Raw genomic sequence first — 17513 nt, 5'->3', positions numbered from 1 at the left:
TACACCATTTTCGAGAGGGGGGGGGGGGGGGGGGGGGGGTTCTTAAAGTTTTCGATGGAATGCACTCATGTATTTACCTCTCATTCTAACTAACTTTCAAAAGTGTTTAATACTAGCACTTGCACCAAAAGGAGGTGCAATGGTTACACTCATAGTAAAATATGCATTGCGATATATTCAAGGATACAAATTGAAGAATGTGAGAACTGGGTCTAACAGTGTTGGGTAGTAGCATCTCATATGGATGACCAAGTTTACATGACCTTGAGACTGCTCGATTCCACATAACAATAACATACAACTACTTCTAGCATTCTAGAAAATTTATACATTCAATTTTTGTAGAAATAACTATTAATTTGTTATTTCTTATTCATATATTACAATTTTCTTCTCAAATAATAATAGCTATATAAATTAATTTAGGAAAAAATTATATTTATCATTTTTTTATATATAGATTATTTATAATATTAGTAGCAATAGGAGAGTCAAAATGTAAAATTAAATGAAAATGAAAATAAATTAATTATTAAGTAATAAAATTGTTAATTGAAATTATTATAAAGAATTTCAAAACTGTAATAAAAACCAACAATTACCTTAAAATCCATTCCAAAAGAAATTTAATAAAGACCAATAATTACCTTAAAACCCATTCCAAATTTGAATGTTATTAGACATAAAAATTAATTTCATTGAAATAGCTATTTATCATATTTGTACAATCCTTTTAAATTAGTGTTTAAAACGATTCTCCCATCATCAAGACATACTAAGATATCTTTTTTATAACTATCATTATTCCAAAAACAAAATTCTCCCATCATCAAGACATTAAATGCATGTTCTCAAAGTTACATACAAGAATTTCCCAATAAAATATTGGTCTACCTAAAGTAAGACATCTCACTCTTGGTGGACCATAGTTTTACAAAGTATTAAATATTTATTCAAGATTTACAACAATTTTCCCAACTCAATAGCTACCAACTCAAATTATTATAGTCTATGCTCATGCCACTTCATCCTTATCATTTTACCTTTGCTAAATTATGTTGCTTTTGCATGTCCTTCAAGTGCACCGTCATATGACACCCTGTAGTACCCTTACTCATTTGAACTGATATTTTGTTCTTGTTATTCTCAGTGGATACATTATCATTTGTTATTTAGAATTATATAACATTGTTCCATGTTTTATCTGATTATGAGACATATGATTTATTTGCAGTATTTATGTACTTATGTTTTATGGTATTATATGGTTCATTGCTATGTACTGACACTTTACTTCATCTATGCACTATGTGTTGTGTATCTACGAGTGTATGGGATGCATGGGGATGATTTTCCTTCACTCATCTCAGTGAGATAGGGAACGTCGCGAATCTCCTTCATCGGTGTGTATGTTGAAATTTCTATATATGTATATATGCATGTGTGGTCGGTGATGCAGGATGTTGCAGGTACAAGTACCGGGTAGGTACGGGGTATCATCTCCACCTAGCTACACAGGTCTAAGCGTGCCTTATATTTTTCGATGGAAGTGAAGAAGATAGTAGTTGACCCTATTTTTAGTCAGTTACACTCGGGTGAGTGCCTTCAGTTAGTCGTTCTATCAATTGGTTTGGTCTTCATATTTTATTGCTTGATCTTTATAAAAGTCGCATGATGCTTGCTTAGTTTGCTTGTCCAGTGTTCCCAATTTTTGTGTGTCATTGGTAATTGTTACGTTTATTACGTCTATAAGAGTAAAGAGTAGTTTTGGTAATTGGAGGAAAAAGAATCAAGTGATCTAGTGACTTAATATTGTTTATAAAGGACGAGTTAATATCTTGGTATGAGTTGATATGAATTTTATCAACTTGTTAGCTCGATAGTTGCAATTCGATCGTTTGAATATATCTAAGGACATAATATACTCGGAAGGCAATAATCACTTATAAGTAGTTATTGGAGTTAAGGTAAGGTGATCGTATTATTCGTAGTTGATATCGCCCATCGGGTTATTGTGTTTTTGTATATGCATGTATATAATTAGAATTATAAATATATCATATTTAATAATTTTTTCGAACGTGTAATATATATATAATTCAATTGTTTGAATATATATATGAAAAGCCACTCATTATAAATATTGGAAACCAAAATATAGATTTACAAATATAATTTTCTAAGAAGGATTAATATTTAAATATTTATATTAATTAAAGTTGTTAATTAATTATTAAAATATAATAATGAAAATTATATTAAAACAAATAAAACAGTTTCGACCTTATAGAAGGTGGCGGGGGTTAAGGTTTGCAGTTTGGTCAACGGTGGTCGATGGTAATATCAACCACCCACTTAATATAGGGAGGGGTCGGTATTACCACCGACTACCCTCCTCCTTCACATACCACGTCTCCCTCTTCCGCCATAAACACTGCAGCCAGCGAGCGATGTGAGGTTTCCTGCATTTACAGTTCCATCAGCGGGTAATGAATGACACCTCTCGTAGTTCAAAGTGATTAACACCACTTCTCCACATCCAAACTCTTCCACGGGCTGCAATTCTTTGCATTCAACTGCAGATTGGCCGATAGAGGAGGAGAATAGACTGGCACGTAAGGTGGAGACTAAAACATAAACATTAGTGGACTCAAGACCTAGCAGATTAAAGGCACAAGTCGCTGTTTGCAAACACATCAGTGTTTGAAGTTATGAACCGATCTCTCCACCCAGCCGATAGTTGTTATATCCACGATCCAGGAGCGCAAAAGACTATAGATAACTGGAGATGGACTCCTCACGTGGAGGAAGAAGAAGAGTTAGAGGTAAAAGAGTTTTAGTTGATAACTATCACTAAGCCCCAGATTTAGGAGAAGCGATGGATGATTTTTAGTATAAATAGGGGTGTGAGTAGAGAGAAAGGGAGACAAGTCATTTGTGACATCCAAGGAAGGATGGTGGATTGTAGAAAGAAGAATAGAGTTAGAGAGGATAGTGTTTTTTTTTCCTAGTATCAAGAGAGAGTTGTTTAGAGAGGATAGTGTTTTTATAGTATCAAGAGAGAGTTGTTTAGAAAGGATAGTGTTTGATAGTATCAAGAGAGTTGTTTGCCTGTTCCTTTGATAGAGTTGGAAAGTATTGGTGAAAAGGATCGCAAGCAAGGTGCATTTATCGGCAAGAGGGCATTAAGGTCTTGCATATTGATCAACACTTCAAATAGGTCAGGAATTTCTTAGTTTACGTTCATTATTATTTACAATCTCTGTTATATGTCATGTTATTGTCTTGCTTATGAAATAGTTATGGTTATGTTTTATTTATCATTAGGGATTGTTAAATAAAATCATATAATAGAAGCTGTGAATACGTGATGACTATAGAAGTGGAATAGTGTTTAAGTTCAAATTTCACACTTGTTATTATATGGAAGAAATGTATGGTTGCGTTCAAAACCTAGTTATTAAGATTTATTAGACATTGCTCTAGGAGAGTCAGGGAAGTAATAGTTTACTATTGATACGTTATAGAGATGGTGAAAGTCAAACAGACAACTCGCAAATCCGTAGCAGGTTATGCTCACTACTTAAAAGTCAAGAAAGATTCGTTGACTCCTGTCAAGCCTGTTGTGGAGGACAACCCAGCTCCTGAAGAGAACCCAGCCCCTAAAGAGAACAAGGAAATAGATAAAGGTCCTACTCAGAGTCCAGCTAAAGAAGATACTGTTGGAAAAGGGAAAGAACCTAAACTAGAGTGCTCGCCAGAAAAGCCGATAGTTATAAGTTCTGACTCATCGGAGGGGTATACCCCCTTAAGTGATAATGAGTCCGTGGGGTACTTTCCCCGGAGTGAAAGCAAATCTGAAGGATATACTCCTTTAGATCATGTAGAGTCTGACGAGTGCACTTCTCCGTATTTTCCGGAAGAATGATGTAACACTCTAGTGTAAAATAAATAAATAAATAAAAAGACATTATCCTATGTAGAAATGTATTATGTCTTATTATAAGACTTCCTTGATGAAATAAATATATCTATTTTTCATCTATTGTATAAATGGAAATTATTAAGGTGGCATACCTATAGTAGTTAACAAGAGTAATCGAACTCTTAAACTTGTCAATAAGTAAAATTCTGTGTTATACTGACCATATTGTTCTTCGTGTCTTGACAACGTATATTCGTATTGCAAGTTAATTTTGTGATAGGTGTTGGTACGTAAGATTACCTTGTTTTATATGGTGGTCGCAACTAAGTACATTAAGTCATGTTGTCAGTATGTCTTGTGTGCCGTGTCTTGGCCAGTTATTTAGATGTATAACCTTAAGAAAATGAGCCACTGTGAGTTGTTCGTAATGGTCAACCTTAGGTTAGTTAATTATGTATCTTTCATTCAAGGTAGGTCAAGATTGGGAATGGCTGTCTGTGTCGCCATAGAAGTTTTGTAGATAGAACTAACCCATAGTGTCCTAAGAGAGAGAGTGGCTTTTGAGCGGGGGCCGTGCCCAAAGTGGTAACAGGATAACCCGTTGGAAGTTGGTTAAGAAAGTGAAAATCTAATATATGACTAGGGAAGGGTAGAATAAAAGTTAAATAAAACAATGTGCCTCGCACATAGGTGAGTGCTAGTACAGGACTCATAATGTAGTGAGAAGGCCTGGAATGGCAAACTTACCACCTTGTCTTCGTGAGAGGATTGGTAAGGTCCGCATGAGTTTTAGTTGGAATCGGAGGTTCGGAAGAGGTTACCAGGATAACCCAGGATGGGGGTCGGGACCTATGGAGGCTGTACCATGGTATCCACCGTAAGACATGCGATGACACTTTCTCCTTAGAGTCACTAGTGTTTTGTGAGTTGGGTCACATGATTGTAAGTGGAGTCTTGTAGTCCTTTCGTTCTTGTTTCATTTTGCTTGCTTGAGGGTTATCTACTATCTCCAGCACGGTGGGGTGGTTCCCTTTCGGAATCACATGGTCGGGTGGTAGTGTCACTTCCCATCGGATGTTTCGGTACGTATCTTCAGGCGAGGAAGGACTTCGCTGATGTTCTTGGATCGTGATTCATGTATAGATTCTTGTTCCTATTCATTATTCAGTTGAAAACTAGAGGTTTTGAAAAGAAACTATATGTAACTTTCATTTTGTATCATTTTAGCTCATGATGTAATTTCTTTTTGAAAACATGTATTTTTGAATATTGGAAGCAAAGAAATATTGTAATGTATGCTACTTCAATTACTTAATTCGGTTGTATATAATATATGATTACTTGAAGTATTTTAGATTCTTTCTTTGTGGAAATTTTATCTTAAATATTTAATTCACGAAGTAATATTCGTTGGTAACCCTTAGGAAATTCAAGTGTTAGACTTCCGCTATGTTATTAGGTGTGCTAAGGTTTAAATTCATGCACTTGATTTTTTAAAAAAATTTAAAAAAATTATTTCACCCTTAGTTGCATAGATTATGATGTTTTCCTTTAGGGTTCCTAACGGGGCATTACATTTGGTATCAGAGCCAAGTTTCAACACTGGGTACTCTGGGTTTGTAGTGTGCCTATTCAACTTGATTTTTATTTAGGTCTTAACATTTGTGTTATTCCTTGTTTATCCTTGTCATAAATCTGAATCTTTTCTCTTTTGTAGTACTCGGTCATGGCTAGGAGAGCTAGGGGAGGTGGCCGTATGGGTGGTCGCAATAGAGGCAGAGGTAGAGGACGAGGCCGTGGTTCTGATCATTATAGTCCTTCACCACCACCTACTCATGTTAGTACTGAGCCAGAACAGTCTGTTCATCAGGACTTACCTCGTGCAGAAGAACAGGTTCCCGAAAGCGAAGAGCTGAGACAAATGTTTCAGGAGGTTCTTGCTAGGTTAGGCCCTAGGCCTGAGGTTGTTCAGCCAATGCCAGAAGAGAGAGAGAGGGAAAGATCACCCAGAAGGAGAGGGATTGCAAACAATGAAGATCCAGTTGCTTTGGGTCACATAAAGGACTTGATGAGGTCCAACCCTCCTTTCTTTAATGGTATGGGTACCGGTCTAGAGGTAGAGACTTGGCTTATCGGTCTGGATAGGTGTTTTGCTATGTTCCCATATAGTAGCGACACCAAGGCAAGATGTGCTATTATGCGTCTCAAAAACTTCATGTCAATCTGGTGGAGACTGGAGGAGGAAATGATCGATGTGTGCATTAACATTGTGACATGGGAGCTGTTTCTAGAGAGATTCAGGGCACGGTTTCTCTCGCCCCAGTGGAAACAAACTCAAGCAGATGAGTTCCATGCACTGCGACAGTATGGTATGACGGTAGACCAGTATGAGCACAGATTCTATGAGCTCAAGCAGTATGCTGGGATTGGTAATAATGAGGCTATGCTTGTACAACATTTCTTGAGGGGCTTGAATGATCGCATTAGTGGAGGTGTTAGGGTGTTTGAGCCAACTTCAGTGGAGACAGCTGTGGCAAAGGCTCGATTGGTAGAGCTAAACCTTAGCCGTGCTCTTGGTGGGCAAACAGGTGTGCAGATAGGGAGTGCTCCTTCCAGTGGAAATAGAGCTCGTGGTAATCAGTTTTAGTCAGCTGCACCATTTAGAACTCCTCAGGCACCTGCTAAGGGTGGACCACAGCAGCAGCAACCGTCAAAACCAAAACAATTCCAGAGCCAAAAGGGTGGCAATGCTCAATTTAAGAAAAACAGAAATTGGCAGAGGGGCAGACAGGGCCCTATAGGGGAATCCTCGCAAAGTGCATCTCATGCTCCTAGCCAGGGAAAATATCAGCAATCCAGTGGTCCGACAAGTAATAGAGGAGCTTGCTTCTCTTGTGGGTAGTATGGTCATAGAGCTGCGCAGTGTCCTCAACGTTTCCACAACACAGGTGGTCAACGGTCGGCAGCGTCAGAGCCTACAGTGGGAGATGCGGGCAGATCTCATAGAGTGTTCGCAGCGGTGGATAACCGCCAAGCTGATCATCAAGGTACAGTTATAGAAGCAGTAGGTATGTTGCGTGGTATCCCTATCTCTGTACTTTTTGATTCCAGAGCTTCAGATTCTTTCATTTCTTTGTCTATTGTGGAGTGGTGATTTCCTCATCTATTGTGGAGCGGTGTGGACTCACGTCTGCTAAGGAAATGAATAGGTGGCAAGTAGAGTTGGCAACAGGTGTCCATGTTTCTGTAGATGCCTTTATTCCCAGTTGTGAGTTGAATCTAGGAACCATAGTTACTTCAGTTGACCTTCGAGTCATTCCTTTGGGTTCTTATGGAGTTGTGTTGGGAATGGATTGGCTATCTTCTTATAATGCTCACGTAGATTGTCGCAAGAAGACAGTGGAGTGTTTAGATGACCTTGGTGAGGAAGTGAAAATTGTTGGAGTTCAGAGACCAATATCCTTACGTATGATCTCTGCTATGCAACTTAAGCGGTGCATGCGTAGAGGGTGTCGGCTTTTTGCAGTTACTCTTGAGGACATGGATGAGTTAAAGAGTCGAGAAATCGCTCTTGATAGTCACCCTATTCTTCAAGAGTATGCTGATGTATTCCCATTAGATATTCCTGGTATGCCTCCAAAGAGAGACATAGACTTTCACATTGATTTGGTACCTGGTGCAGAACCTATTTCGAGAGCTCCATATCGGATGACCACTCAAGAGTTGAGTGAATTGAAGTTACAACTAGAAGAATTGTTAGCCAAGGGATTTATTCGTCCTAGTGTTTCTCCTTGGGGTGCGCCTATTATCTTTGTTAAGAAGAAGGATGGTTCTCTTCGGTTATGCATTGATTACCGACAGCTGAATAAGGTAACCATTCAAAATCGATATCTTTTGCCTCATATTGATGATCTTTTTGATCAGGTAAAGGGAGCCAAGATGTTCTCTAAGATTGACCTGAAATCTGGATATCACCAGTTGCGTATCCAAGATGCAGATATTCATAAGACAACGTTTCGCACTCGTTATGGTCACTATGAGTTCACAGTAGTACCATTTGGGTTGACGAATGCGCCTTCAGTTTTCATGAGCCTCATGAATGGGGTTTTTCGCACCTACCTTGATCATTTTGTCCTTGTGTTCTTAGATGACATATTAATTTATTCTAGAACTATGGAAGAACATGAAGGTCACTTATGACAGGTAATGCAGTGCTTGAGGGAAAACCAACTTTATGCTAATTTGGCAAAGTGTGATTTTTTTCAATCAGAGATAAACTATCTTGGTCATATAGTTTCAGGGGAAGGTGTATCCATGGATCCTTCAAAGATCCAAGCCATTGTTGATTGGCCAGTGCCAACCAGCGTTTCTGAAGTTCGGAGTTTTATGGGTTTGGCCGGATACTACCGTCAATTTGTTCAAGGTTTTTCCCGGATAGGTCACCCGATCACTTCTCTACAGTGGAAAGGGAAGAAGTTCGTTTGGTCAGAACAATGTGAGTCAGCTTTTCGTACCTTGAAGGAACTCCTTGTCAGTGCTCCGATTTTGGCAGTTCCTGATCCATCTAGAGATTTTATAGTATGCATAGATGCCTCTTTGGAAGGTATAGGTGCAGTGCTTATGCAAGATGGACGAGTGGTTGCTTATGAGTCTCGCAAACTTAAGAACCACGAGTTGAACTATCCAGTTCATGATTTGGAGTTGGCAGCTGTAGTTCATGCTTTGGTTAGATGGCATCATTTTCTGTTAGGGCGTTGTTTTGAACTGCATAGTGATCACCGTAGTCTACAGTATATTTTCACACAACCAAATTTGAATGCTCGACAACGGAGATGGATGGAATTTCTCTGCGAGTATGATTTTGATGTTCGATACATTCAGGGGAAAGAGAACGTGGTGGTAGATGCTTTGAGTCATAGGCGGCATGAAGTTTCGGTATTGTCCCTTGGAGTTGACTTGAGAGAAAGAATTCTCAGAGTTCTCCCTCAGGATACTTGGTATCAAGATGTTAAAACCATGATAGAGTCCGGAAGGCCTTTAGAGGGAAGATATTTTGGATATAATCTTGAGGCAGATGAACTACTTCGTCACCATGGGCAGATCTATGTACCTTCTTTAGAGGGTCTTCGCGTCTTGATCATGACTGAGGCCCATTGTGCACCTTATTCGGCACATCCAGGTGTCAAGAAGATGCACGCAGATCTTAGACAAATTTATCATTGGGAAGGTATGAAACGTGACATTGCTGATTTCGTGTCAAAGTGTTTAGAATGTCAGTGGGTGAAGGCAGAGCATCAGCACCCGGTAGGGCTTCTTCAACCTAATTTGATACCGGATTGGAAATGGGATATCATTTCCATGGATTTCATTGTTGGGTTGCCTGTCTCTTCGTGTAGGCATGATGCCATCATGGTCATAGTTGATAGGTTGACTAAGATTGCTCATTTTGTTCCTATTCGAGCTTCCTATACAGCAGCAGTGGTGGCATGAGTCTTCTTGGAAGAAGTAGTGAAACTGCATGGGATTCCAAGGCGGATAATCTCTGATAGAGATCCTGTCTTTACTTCCGCTTTGTGGACCTCACTTCAGCATGCTTTGGGAACTCAGTTGAACTTTAGTTTAGCCTATCACCCAGAGACGGATGGTCAGACAGAGAGAGTGAATCAAGTTTTGGAGGACATGCTTCGCATGTATGTTATGGACCAGCAGTCGCGATGGGAGGATTATATCTACCTTGTAGAGTTTGCATATAACAATGGATATCATAGCTCCATAGGTATGTCCCCCTTTCAGGCATTATATGGTCGTCCTTGCCGTACTCCTTTGAGTTGGGATCGGTTAGAGGATAGGGTGCTTATAGGTCTGGATATTCTTCGGGAGATGGAGCAACAGGTGGGGCGAATTCGAGAGCATTTGGTAGCTGCACAGGATAGGCAGAAGAAGTATGCAGATGCTCATAGGATAGATCGTCAATTTTCTGTTGGTGACCGTGTGTTTCTGAGAGTGCGTCCACGGAAGAGTCCGATCCGTTATGGGAAGGGTTCTAAGTTGGCGCCTCGGTTTGTAGGCCCTTTTGAGATTCTTGAGAGGATAGGTCTTGTTGCTTACCGCCTTGCCTTGCCACCAAGTCTATCCCGCATCCACGATGTTTTTCATGTTTCAGTTCTTCGACCTTATCACCCTAATGTGACACATGTTCTTGATTGGAACTCTTTGCAGGTCGAGGACGGGCAGCTTTCCATGGAACCCGTGCGCATTCTTCAGCGTCGGGATTTGATCCTCAGGGGTCGCACCATCGACCAGGTAAGGGTCCTATGGGACCCAAATGATGAGACCTCAGTAACTTGGGAGGATGCAGTGAAGATGAGAGAGTTATATTCATATTTGTTTTAGGCTTCCAGGAGTAAGCCTAGTCTTGGGGGGGAGAATGTAGTACCCTTACTCATTTGAACTGATATTTTGTTCTTGTTATTCTCAGTGGATACATTATCATTTGTTATTTAGAATTATATAACATTGTTCCATGTTTTATCTGATTATGAGACATATGATTTATTTGCAGTATTTATGTACTTATGTTTTATGGCATTATATGGTTCATTTCTATGTACTGACGCTTTACTTCATCTATGCACTATGTGTTGTGTATCTGCGAGTGTATGGGATGCATGGGGACGATTTTCCTTCACTCATCTTGGTGAGACAGGGAACGTCGCGAATCTCCTTCATCGGTGTGTATGTTGAAATTTCTATATATGTATATATGCATGTGTGGTCGGTGATGCAGGATGTTGCAGGTACAAGTACCGGGTAGGTACGAGGTATTGTCTCCACCTGGCTACACAGGTCTGAGCGTGCCTTATATTTTCCGATGGAAGTGAAGGAGATAGTAGTTGACCCTATTTTTAGTCAGTTACACTCGGGTGAGTGCCTTCAGTTAGTCGTTCTATCAATTGGTTTGGTCTTCATATTTTATTGCTTGATCTTTATAAAATTCACATGATGCTTGCTCAGTTTGCGTGTCCAGTGTTCCCAATTTTTTTTGTGTCATTGGTAATTGTTACATTTATTACGTCTATAAGAGTAAAGAGTAGTTTTGGTAATTGGAGGAAAAAGAATCAAGTGATCTAGTGACTTAATATTGTTTATAAAGGATGAGTTAATATCTTGGTATGAGTTGACATGAATTTTATCAACTTGTTAGCTCGATAGTTGCAATTCGATCGTTTGAATATATGTAAGGACATAATATATTTGGAAGGCAATAATCACTTATAAGTAGTTATTGGAGTTAAGGTAAGGTGATCGTATTATCCGTAGTTGATATCGCCCATCGGGTTATTGTGTTTTTGTATATGCATGTATATAATTAGAATTATAAATATATCATATTTAATAATTTTTTCGAACGTGTAATATATATATAATTCAATTGTTTGAATATATATATGAAAAGCCACTCATTATAAATATTGGAAACCAAAATATACATTTACAAATATAATTTTCTAAGAAGGATTAATATTTAAATATTTATATTAATTAAAGTTGTTAATTAATTATTAAAATATAATAATGAAAATTATATTAAAACAAATAAAACAGTTTCGACCTTATAGAAGGTGGCGGGGGTTAAGGTTTGCAGTTTGGTCAACGGTGGTCGATGGTAATATCGACCACCCCCCTTAATATAGGGAGGGGTCGGTATTACCACTGACTACCCTCCTCCTTCACATACCACGTCTCCCTCTTCCGCCATAAACACTGCAGCCAGCGAGCGATGTGAGGTTTCCTGCATTTACACTTATATCAGCGGGTAATGAATGACACCTCTCGCAGTTCAAAGTGATTAACACCACTTCTCCACGTCCAAACTCTTCCACGGGCTGCAATTCTTTGCATTCAACTGCAGATTGGCCGATAGAGGAGGAGAATAGACTAGCACGTAAGGTGGAGACTAAAACATAAACATTAGTGGACTCAAGACCTGGCAGATTAAACACACAAGTCGTTGTTTGCAAACACATCAGTGTTTGAAGTTATGAACCAATCTCTCCACCCAGCCGATAGTTGTTATATCCACGATCCAGGAGCGCAAAAGACTATAGATAACTGGAGATGGACTCCTCACGTGGAGGAAGAAGAAGAGTTAGAGGTAAAAGAGTTTTAGTTGATAACTATCACTAAGCCCCATATTTAGGAGAAGCGATGGATGATTTTTAGTATAAATAGGGGTGTGAGTAGAGAGGAAAGGGAGACAAGTCATTTGTGACATCCAAGGAAGGACGGTGGATTGTAGAAAGAATAATAGAGTTAGAGAGGATAGTGTTTTTTTTTTCTAGTATCAAGAGAGAGTTGTTTAGAGAGGATAGTGTTTTTATAATATCAAGAGAGAGTTGTTTAGAAAGGATAGTGTTTGATAGTATCAAGAGAGTTGTTTGCCTGTTCCTTTGATAGAGTTGGAAAGTATTGGTGAAAAGGATCGCAAGCAAGGTGCATTTATCGGCAAGAGGGCGTTAAGGTCTTGCATATTGATCAACACTTCAAATAGGTCAGGAATTTCTTAGTTTACGTTCATTATTATTTACAATCTCTGTTATATGTCATGTTATTGTCTTGCTTATGAAATAGTTATGGTTATGTTTTATTTATCGTTAGGGATTGTTAAATAAAATCATATAATAGAAGTTGTGAATACGTGATGACTATAGAAGTGGAATAGTGTTTAAGTTCAAATTTCACACTTGTTATTATATGGAAGAAATGTATGGTTGCGTTCAAAACCTAGTTATTAAGATTTATTAGACGTTGCTCTAGGAGAGTCAGGGAAGTAATAGTTTACTATTGATACGTTATAGAGATGGTGCAAGTCAAATAGACAACTCGCAAATCTGTAGCAGGTTATGCTCACTACTTAAAAGTCAAGAAAGATTCGTTGACTCCTGTCAAGCCTGTTGTGGAGGACAACCCAGCTCCTGAAGAGAACCCAACCCCTAAAGAGAACAAGGAAATAGATAAAGGTCCTACTCAGAGTCCAGCTAAAGAAGATACTGTTGGAAAAGGGAAAGAACCTAAACTAGAGTGCTCGCCAGAAAAGCCGATAGTTATAAGTTCTGACTCATCGGAGGGGTATACCCCCTTAAGTGATAATGAGTCCGTGGGGTACTTTCCCTGGAGTGAAAGCAAATCTGAAGGATATACTCCTTTAGATCATGTAGAGTCTGACGAGTGCACTTCTCTGTATTTTCCGGAAGAATGATGTAACACTCTAGTGTAAAATAAATAAATAAATAAAAAGACATTATCCTATGTAGAAATGTATTATGTCTTATTATAAGACTTGATGAAATAAATATATCTATTTTTCGTCTATTGTATAAATGGAAATTATTAAGGTGGTGTACCTATAGTAGTTAACAAGAGTAATCGAACTCTTAAACTTGTCAATAAGTAAAATTCTGTGTTATACTGACCATATTGTTCTTCGTGTCTTGACAACGTATATTCGTATTGCAAGTTAATTTTGTGATAGGTGTTGGTACGTAAGATTACCTTGTTTTATATGGTGGTCGCAACTAAGTACATTAAGTCATGTTGTCAGTATGTCTTGTGTGCCGTGTCTTGGCCAGTTATTTAGATGTATAATCTTAAGGAAATGAGCCACTGTGAGTTGTTCGTAATGGTCAACCTTAGGTTAGTTAATTATGTATCTTTCATTCAAGGTAGGTCAAGATTGGGAATGGCTGTCTGTGTCGCCATAGAAGTTCTGTAGATAGAACTAACCCATAGTGTCCTAAGAGAGAGAGTGGCTTTTGAGCGGGGGCCGTGCCCAAAGTGGTAACAGGATAACCCATTGGAAGTTGGTTAAGAAAGTGAAAATCTAATATATGACTAGGGAAGGGTAGAATAAAAGTTAAATAAAACAATGTGCCTCGCACATAGGTGAGTGCTAGTATAGGACTCATAATGTAGCGAGAAGGCCTGGAATGGCAAACTTACCACCTTGTCTTCGTGAGAGGATTGGTAAGGTCCGCATGAGTCTTAGTTGGAATCGGAGGTTCGGGAGAGGTTACCAGGATAACCCAGGATGGGGGCCGGGACCTATGGAGGCTGTACCATGGTATCCACCGTAAGACATGCGATGACACTTTCTCCTTAGAGCCACTAGTGTTTTGTGAGTTGGGTCACATGATTGTAAGTGGAGTCTTGTAGTCCTTTCGTTCTTGTTTCATTTTGCTTGCTTGAGGGTTATCTACTATCTCCAGCACGGTGGGGTGGTTCCCTTTCGGAATCACATGGTCGGTTGGTAGTGTCACTTCCCATCAGATGTTCTGGTACGTATCTTCAGGCGAGGAAGGACTTCGCTGATGTTCTTGGATCGTGATTCATGTACAGATTCTTGTTCCTATTCATTATTCAGTTGAAAACTAGAGGTTTTTAAAAGAAACTATATGTAACTTTCATTTTGTATCATTTTAGCTCATGATGTAATTTCTTTTTGAAAACATGTATTTTTGAATATTGGAAGCAAAGAAATATTGTAATGTATGCTACTTCAATTACTTAATTCTGTTGTATATAATATATGATTACTTGAAGTATTTTAGATTCTTTCTTTGTGGAAACTTTATCTTAAATATTTAATTCACGAAGTAATATTCGTTGGTAACCCTTAGGAAATTCAGGTGTTAGACTTCCGCTATGTTATTAGGTATGCTAAGGTTTAAATTCATGCACTTGATTTTTTTTAAAAAAATAAAAATTATTTCACCCTTAGTTGCATGGATTATGATGTTTTCCTTTAGGGTTCCTGACAGGGCATTACACACCCTTGGATGCAAATCTATGCACTCTTGTTTTTGCACCAAACCCCTTCCTACATAGAATCTCATCTATTATGCTCATTACATAATCTCATCTATTATTCTCATTGCACAATACCCACCTAATGTGAAAGACTCTACACATTTACATACCTTATCATGTGCATCCACCTCTATGCCATTATTTGATTTCATGCCTCGTGCACATTTCTTCCCTTGTGTGACCTTCTTCATCTTTTTCTTGATAGATATTTGAGAAGACAAGGTGGTGTTTAGTGACACCATTAATGGATAGGTGAACGAGTTCTCTTAGGCCAAACTTCTTGGTGGATTACCTATATGATGATACAGATTTGATTCCTTTAATGGCATATAGAATCAAATTGTGCTCTAATACTTCTTCTATGTGATTATCTCATTCTCTTTCTAATGTGTTTGAATGCATAATGAATGTCTTATAATACTATTACACATTAAAATGTTACATAAAACATGTGCAAAATTGACTCAAAATGAAGCCATGTAATTTTCACAATGCATTATGTGTGTTCTTATCATTTCTAGCTTTGAGGTGTGTATGATACTTTTCATCATCAACATTTCAGATCATACTACATGATCCATCATCAAGATGAAAAAATCAATTAGAAAGCGAAAAAAAAATGATTAACAAAATAAGAAAGTTTTAAATTATTTTTCACATAAATTATATTTCATTATTAAAAATATAATTAAAATAAAAAAAACATTCCAAAGCTATGTTTCTTGAGATTACAAGTTAAAAGCTTGCTATATACAGGATAAGGATTGAGTAGTGCTATGATATCTATCCTTACATATATACGCCTTCGATTTACTATTGTGGCTTGATGTACAGAAGTTTACACGTAAAGTACGCGCTTTAAGAAACAACTGATTTACGCGTCTACCATGACGACGGCAGCCGACAAAGTGTCGACCTGGGCATTGACTCGACAAATTGGACATGTCGACTGCGACTCAAACCACCTGTCGATGCAGTCGACATGAAAGCTGTGATTACACACAGGCAAAATTCTTCCCTTCTCTTCCTCTTCAAACTCACTCAAACAAACCGCGCACTCCAGCCTCTGCTCTTTGTAATTCTTACGTTCATACACAAACACAGGAAAACTTTCTGTAACTGATTTTTTCTGTGGAAGGCCGATGGAGATTTCATCGCTTTCCAATGGCAGTCGACGAATGCAGAATCGTTTGAAACAAAGTATAAAAGTTGCGAGTGCAGCCATGAAGATAATCACAGTGAAGATAAATGCAGAGGCTATAAACAGTCTACTATTGACAAGAGTGACCGTCTTGGAGCTGTAGTGCTCCTCTCTGTTTAGCCGACGTGAAAAAGGATGGAGTGAAGTAGCCATAACTTACTGATACCAAATGCTCTGCCTCTGTACCCAAATTGCAAAATCGTGGATTACTGTGATCGGCAATTTGGGATCCTTTGAAAACATGCAGTGTAGTCCCTCTACAATCTTTGGGTATTTATATTCCAATTTGTAGGTCGAATCTGATTCTGCGTTTGACAAGACTCAAAATTACTTGTCTACAGCGAGATGGGCGTACATACTGCTTCTGTCAATTCAGCGATCTGTAGCATTTCGTGTTAATTCTTAGCTCTTAGCGAGTAAAAGCAGCGTTCCCATAAATATCCTTTGTGATGTTGATGATGATATAGAACAGATTTTTAGTGTAAGTGTATACTTTATAGTCTAATTATAATTAATTAATTGGGTTGGGTCTGGTTTGATTGGTGAGATGTGGTAGGTATGAGGTCATGAGATCTAATCTCCTCCCAATTTATATGGTATGAAAGGGTATGTCATACTAGCATTATTGATCACGGTAAAAAGTTTGCTCCTCGCATTACAGTTACCAAGTAATCTAAAAAATGCATGTGATGATTATGGTGGCAAATTGTCTCACAACAATATACAATCTTCTTGTTGTTGGTAAACAAGTTTCACCTATAAAAATTCAATGTCATTGAAGATCATTTTTTAACACAATCAAATATATTTGTGATATGACTGCATAAACATCTTCTAAAAATATTGAGCATGACAATCTAATAAGATACCCATCTTAGAACTATTCTAATTGTCCTCCATAAATTAGCCAACTTAAAATGTCTTTAGATAATAAGATTTATAAGTTGAATAGGGAGACCATACTATATTCTATTTATGAGGGAGAAGTTGTAGAGCTCAAAATGATAGGGCTATCTAGAAATAATGATTAAGAGTAATCTTCTAAATATAAAATTGTAGACATCTAAAGTACATATGTCCTAACACGTCTTGAATACTCATTTGTTTCTCATTAATTAAGTGAACTATATCAATTTATTTAATTATTTACCTCATTTTCCTAAAGTTTTAATCCATTTTCTCTAACTCCCAATTTCACTTTTCTAAGTCTTCGTAACTAAGCCCCCTTCCCACTTCATGTGATTTAATCAATATTAATTTACTAAATCTTTTTTTTTTTACACTCGACCACCCAAAAATAGTAAAAGAATTACAAATGTTCTTTTATGCTCTACCACCCATCTTATAACCATCCATCCCTTATGTGTTATATCTTTGCTTGAAGGGATATTCAAAAGGTTTTATTCTCACTTGTTCCCCACATTGACTCAAATAGGACATGATATTATAATGACTTTCCCCTTTTGGATTTATAGTTTACTTGAGGAGTTGGTTGGTAAGGTTTTGATGGAAACAAAGGTG

The 17513-nt window shown here is 38.0% G+C and overlaps 1 protein-coding gene across 1 annotated transcript; it reads right to left on the bottom strand.

Annotated features, from left to right (window-relative positions):
* Positions 1–15518: 15518 nt before the first annotated feature.
* On the bottom strand, positions 15519–16303 carry LOC131873685 (RING-H2 finger protein ATL64-like). The gene has a single exon (XM_059216861.1). It carries the CDS (start codon positions 16143–16145, stop codon positions 15666–15668), a length of 480 nt encoding a protein of 159 aa, XP_059072844.1. The 5' UTR covers positions 16146–16303; the 3' UTR covers positions 15519–15665.
* Positions 16304–17513: the final 1210 nt, after the last annotated feature.

Source organism: Cryptomeria japonica, chromosome 2 (assembly GCF_030272615.1).
Source record: "Cryptomeria japonica chromosome 2, Sugi_1.0, whole genome shotgun sequence".
Classification (NCBI taxonomy): Eukaryota; Viridiplantae; Streptophyta; class Pinopsida; order Cupressales; family Cupressaceae; genus Cryptomeria; species Cryptomeria japonica.
Note: the sequence above shows the minus strand (reverse complement) of the source record. Positions and strands in the feature narration are given on the sequence as shown.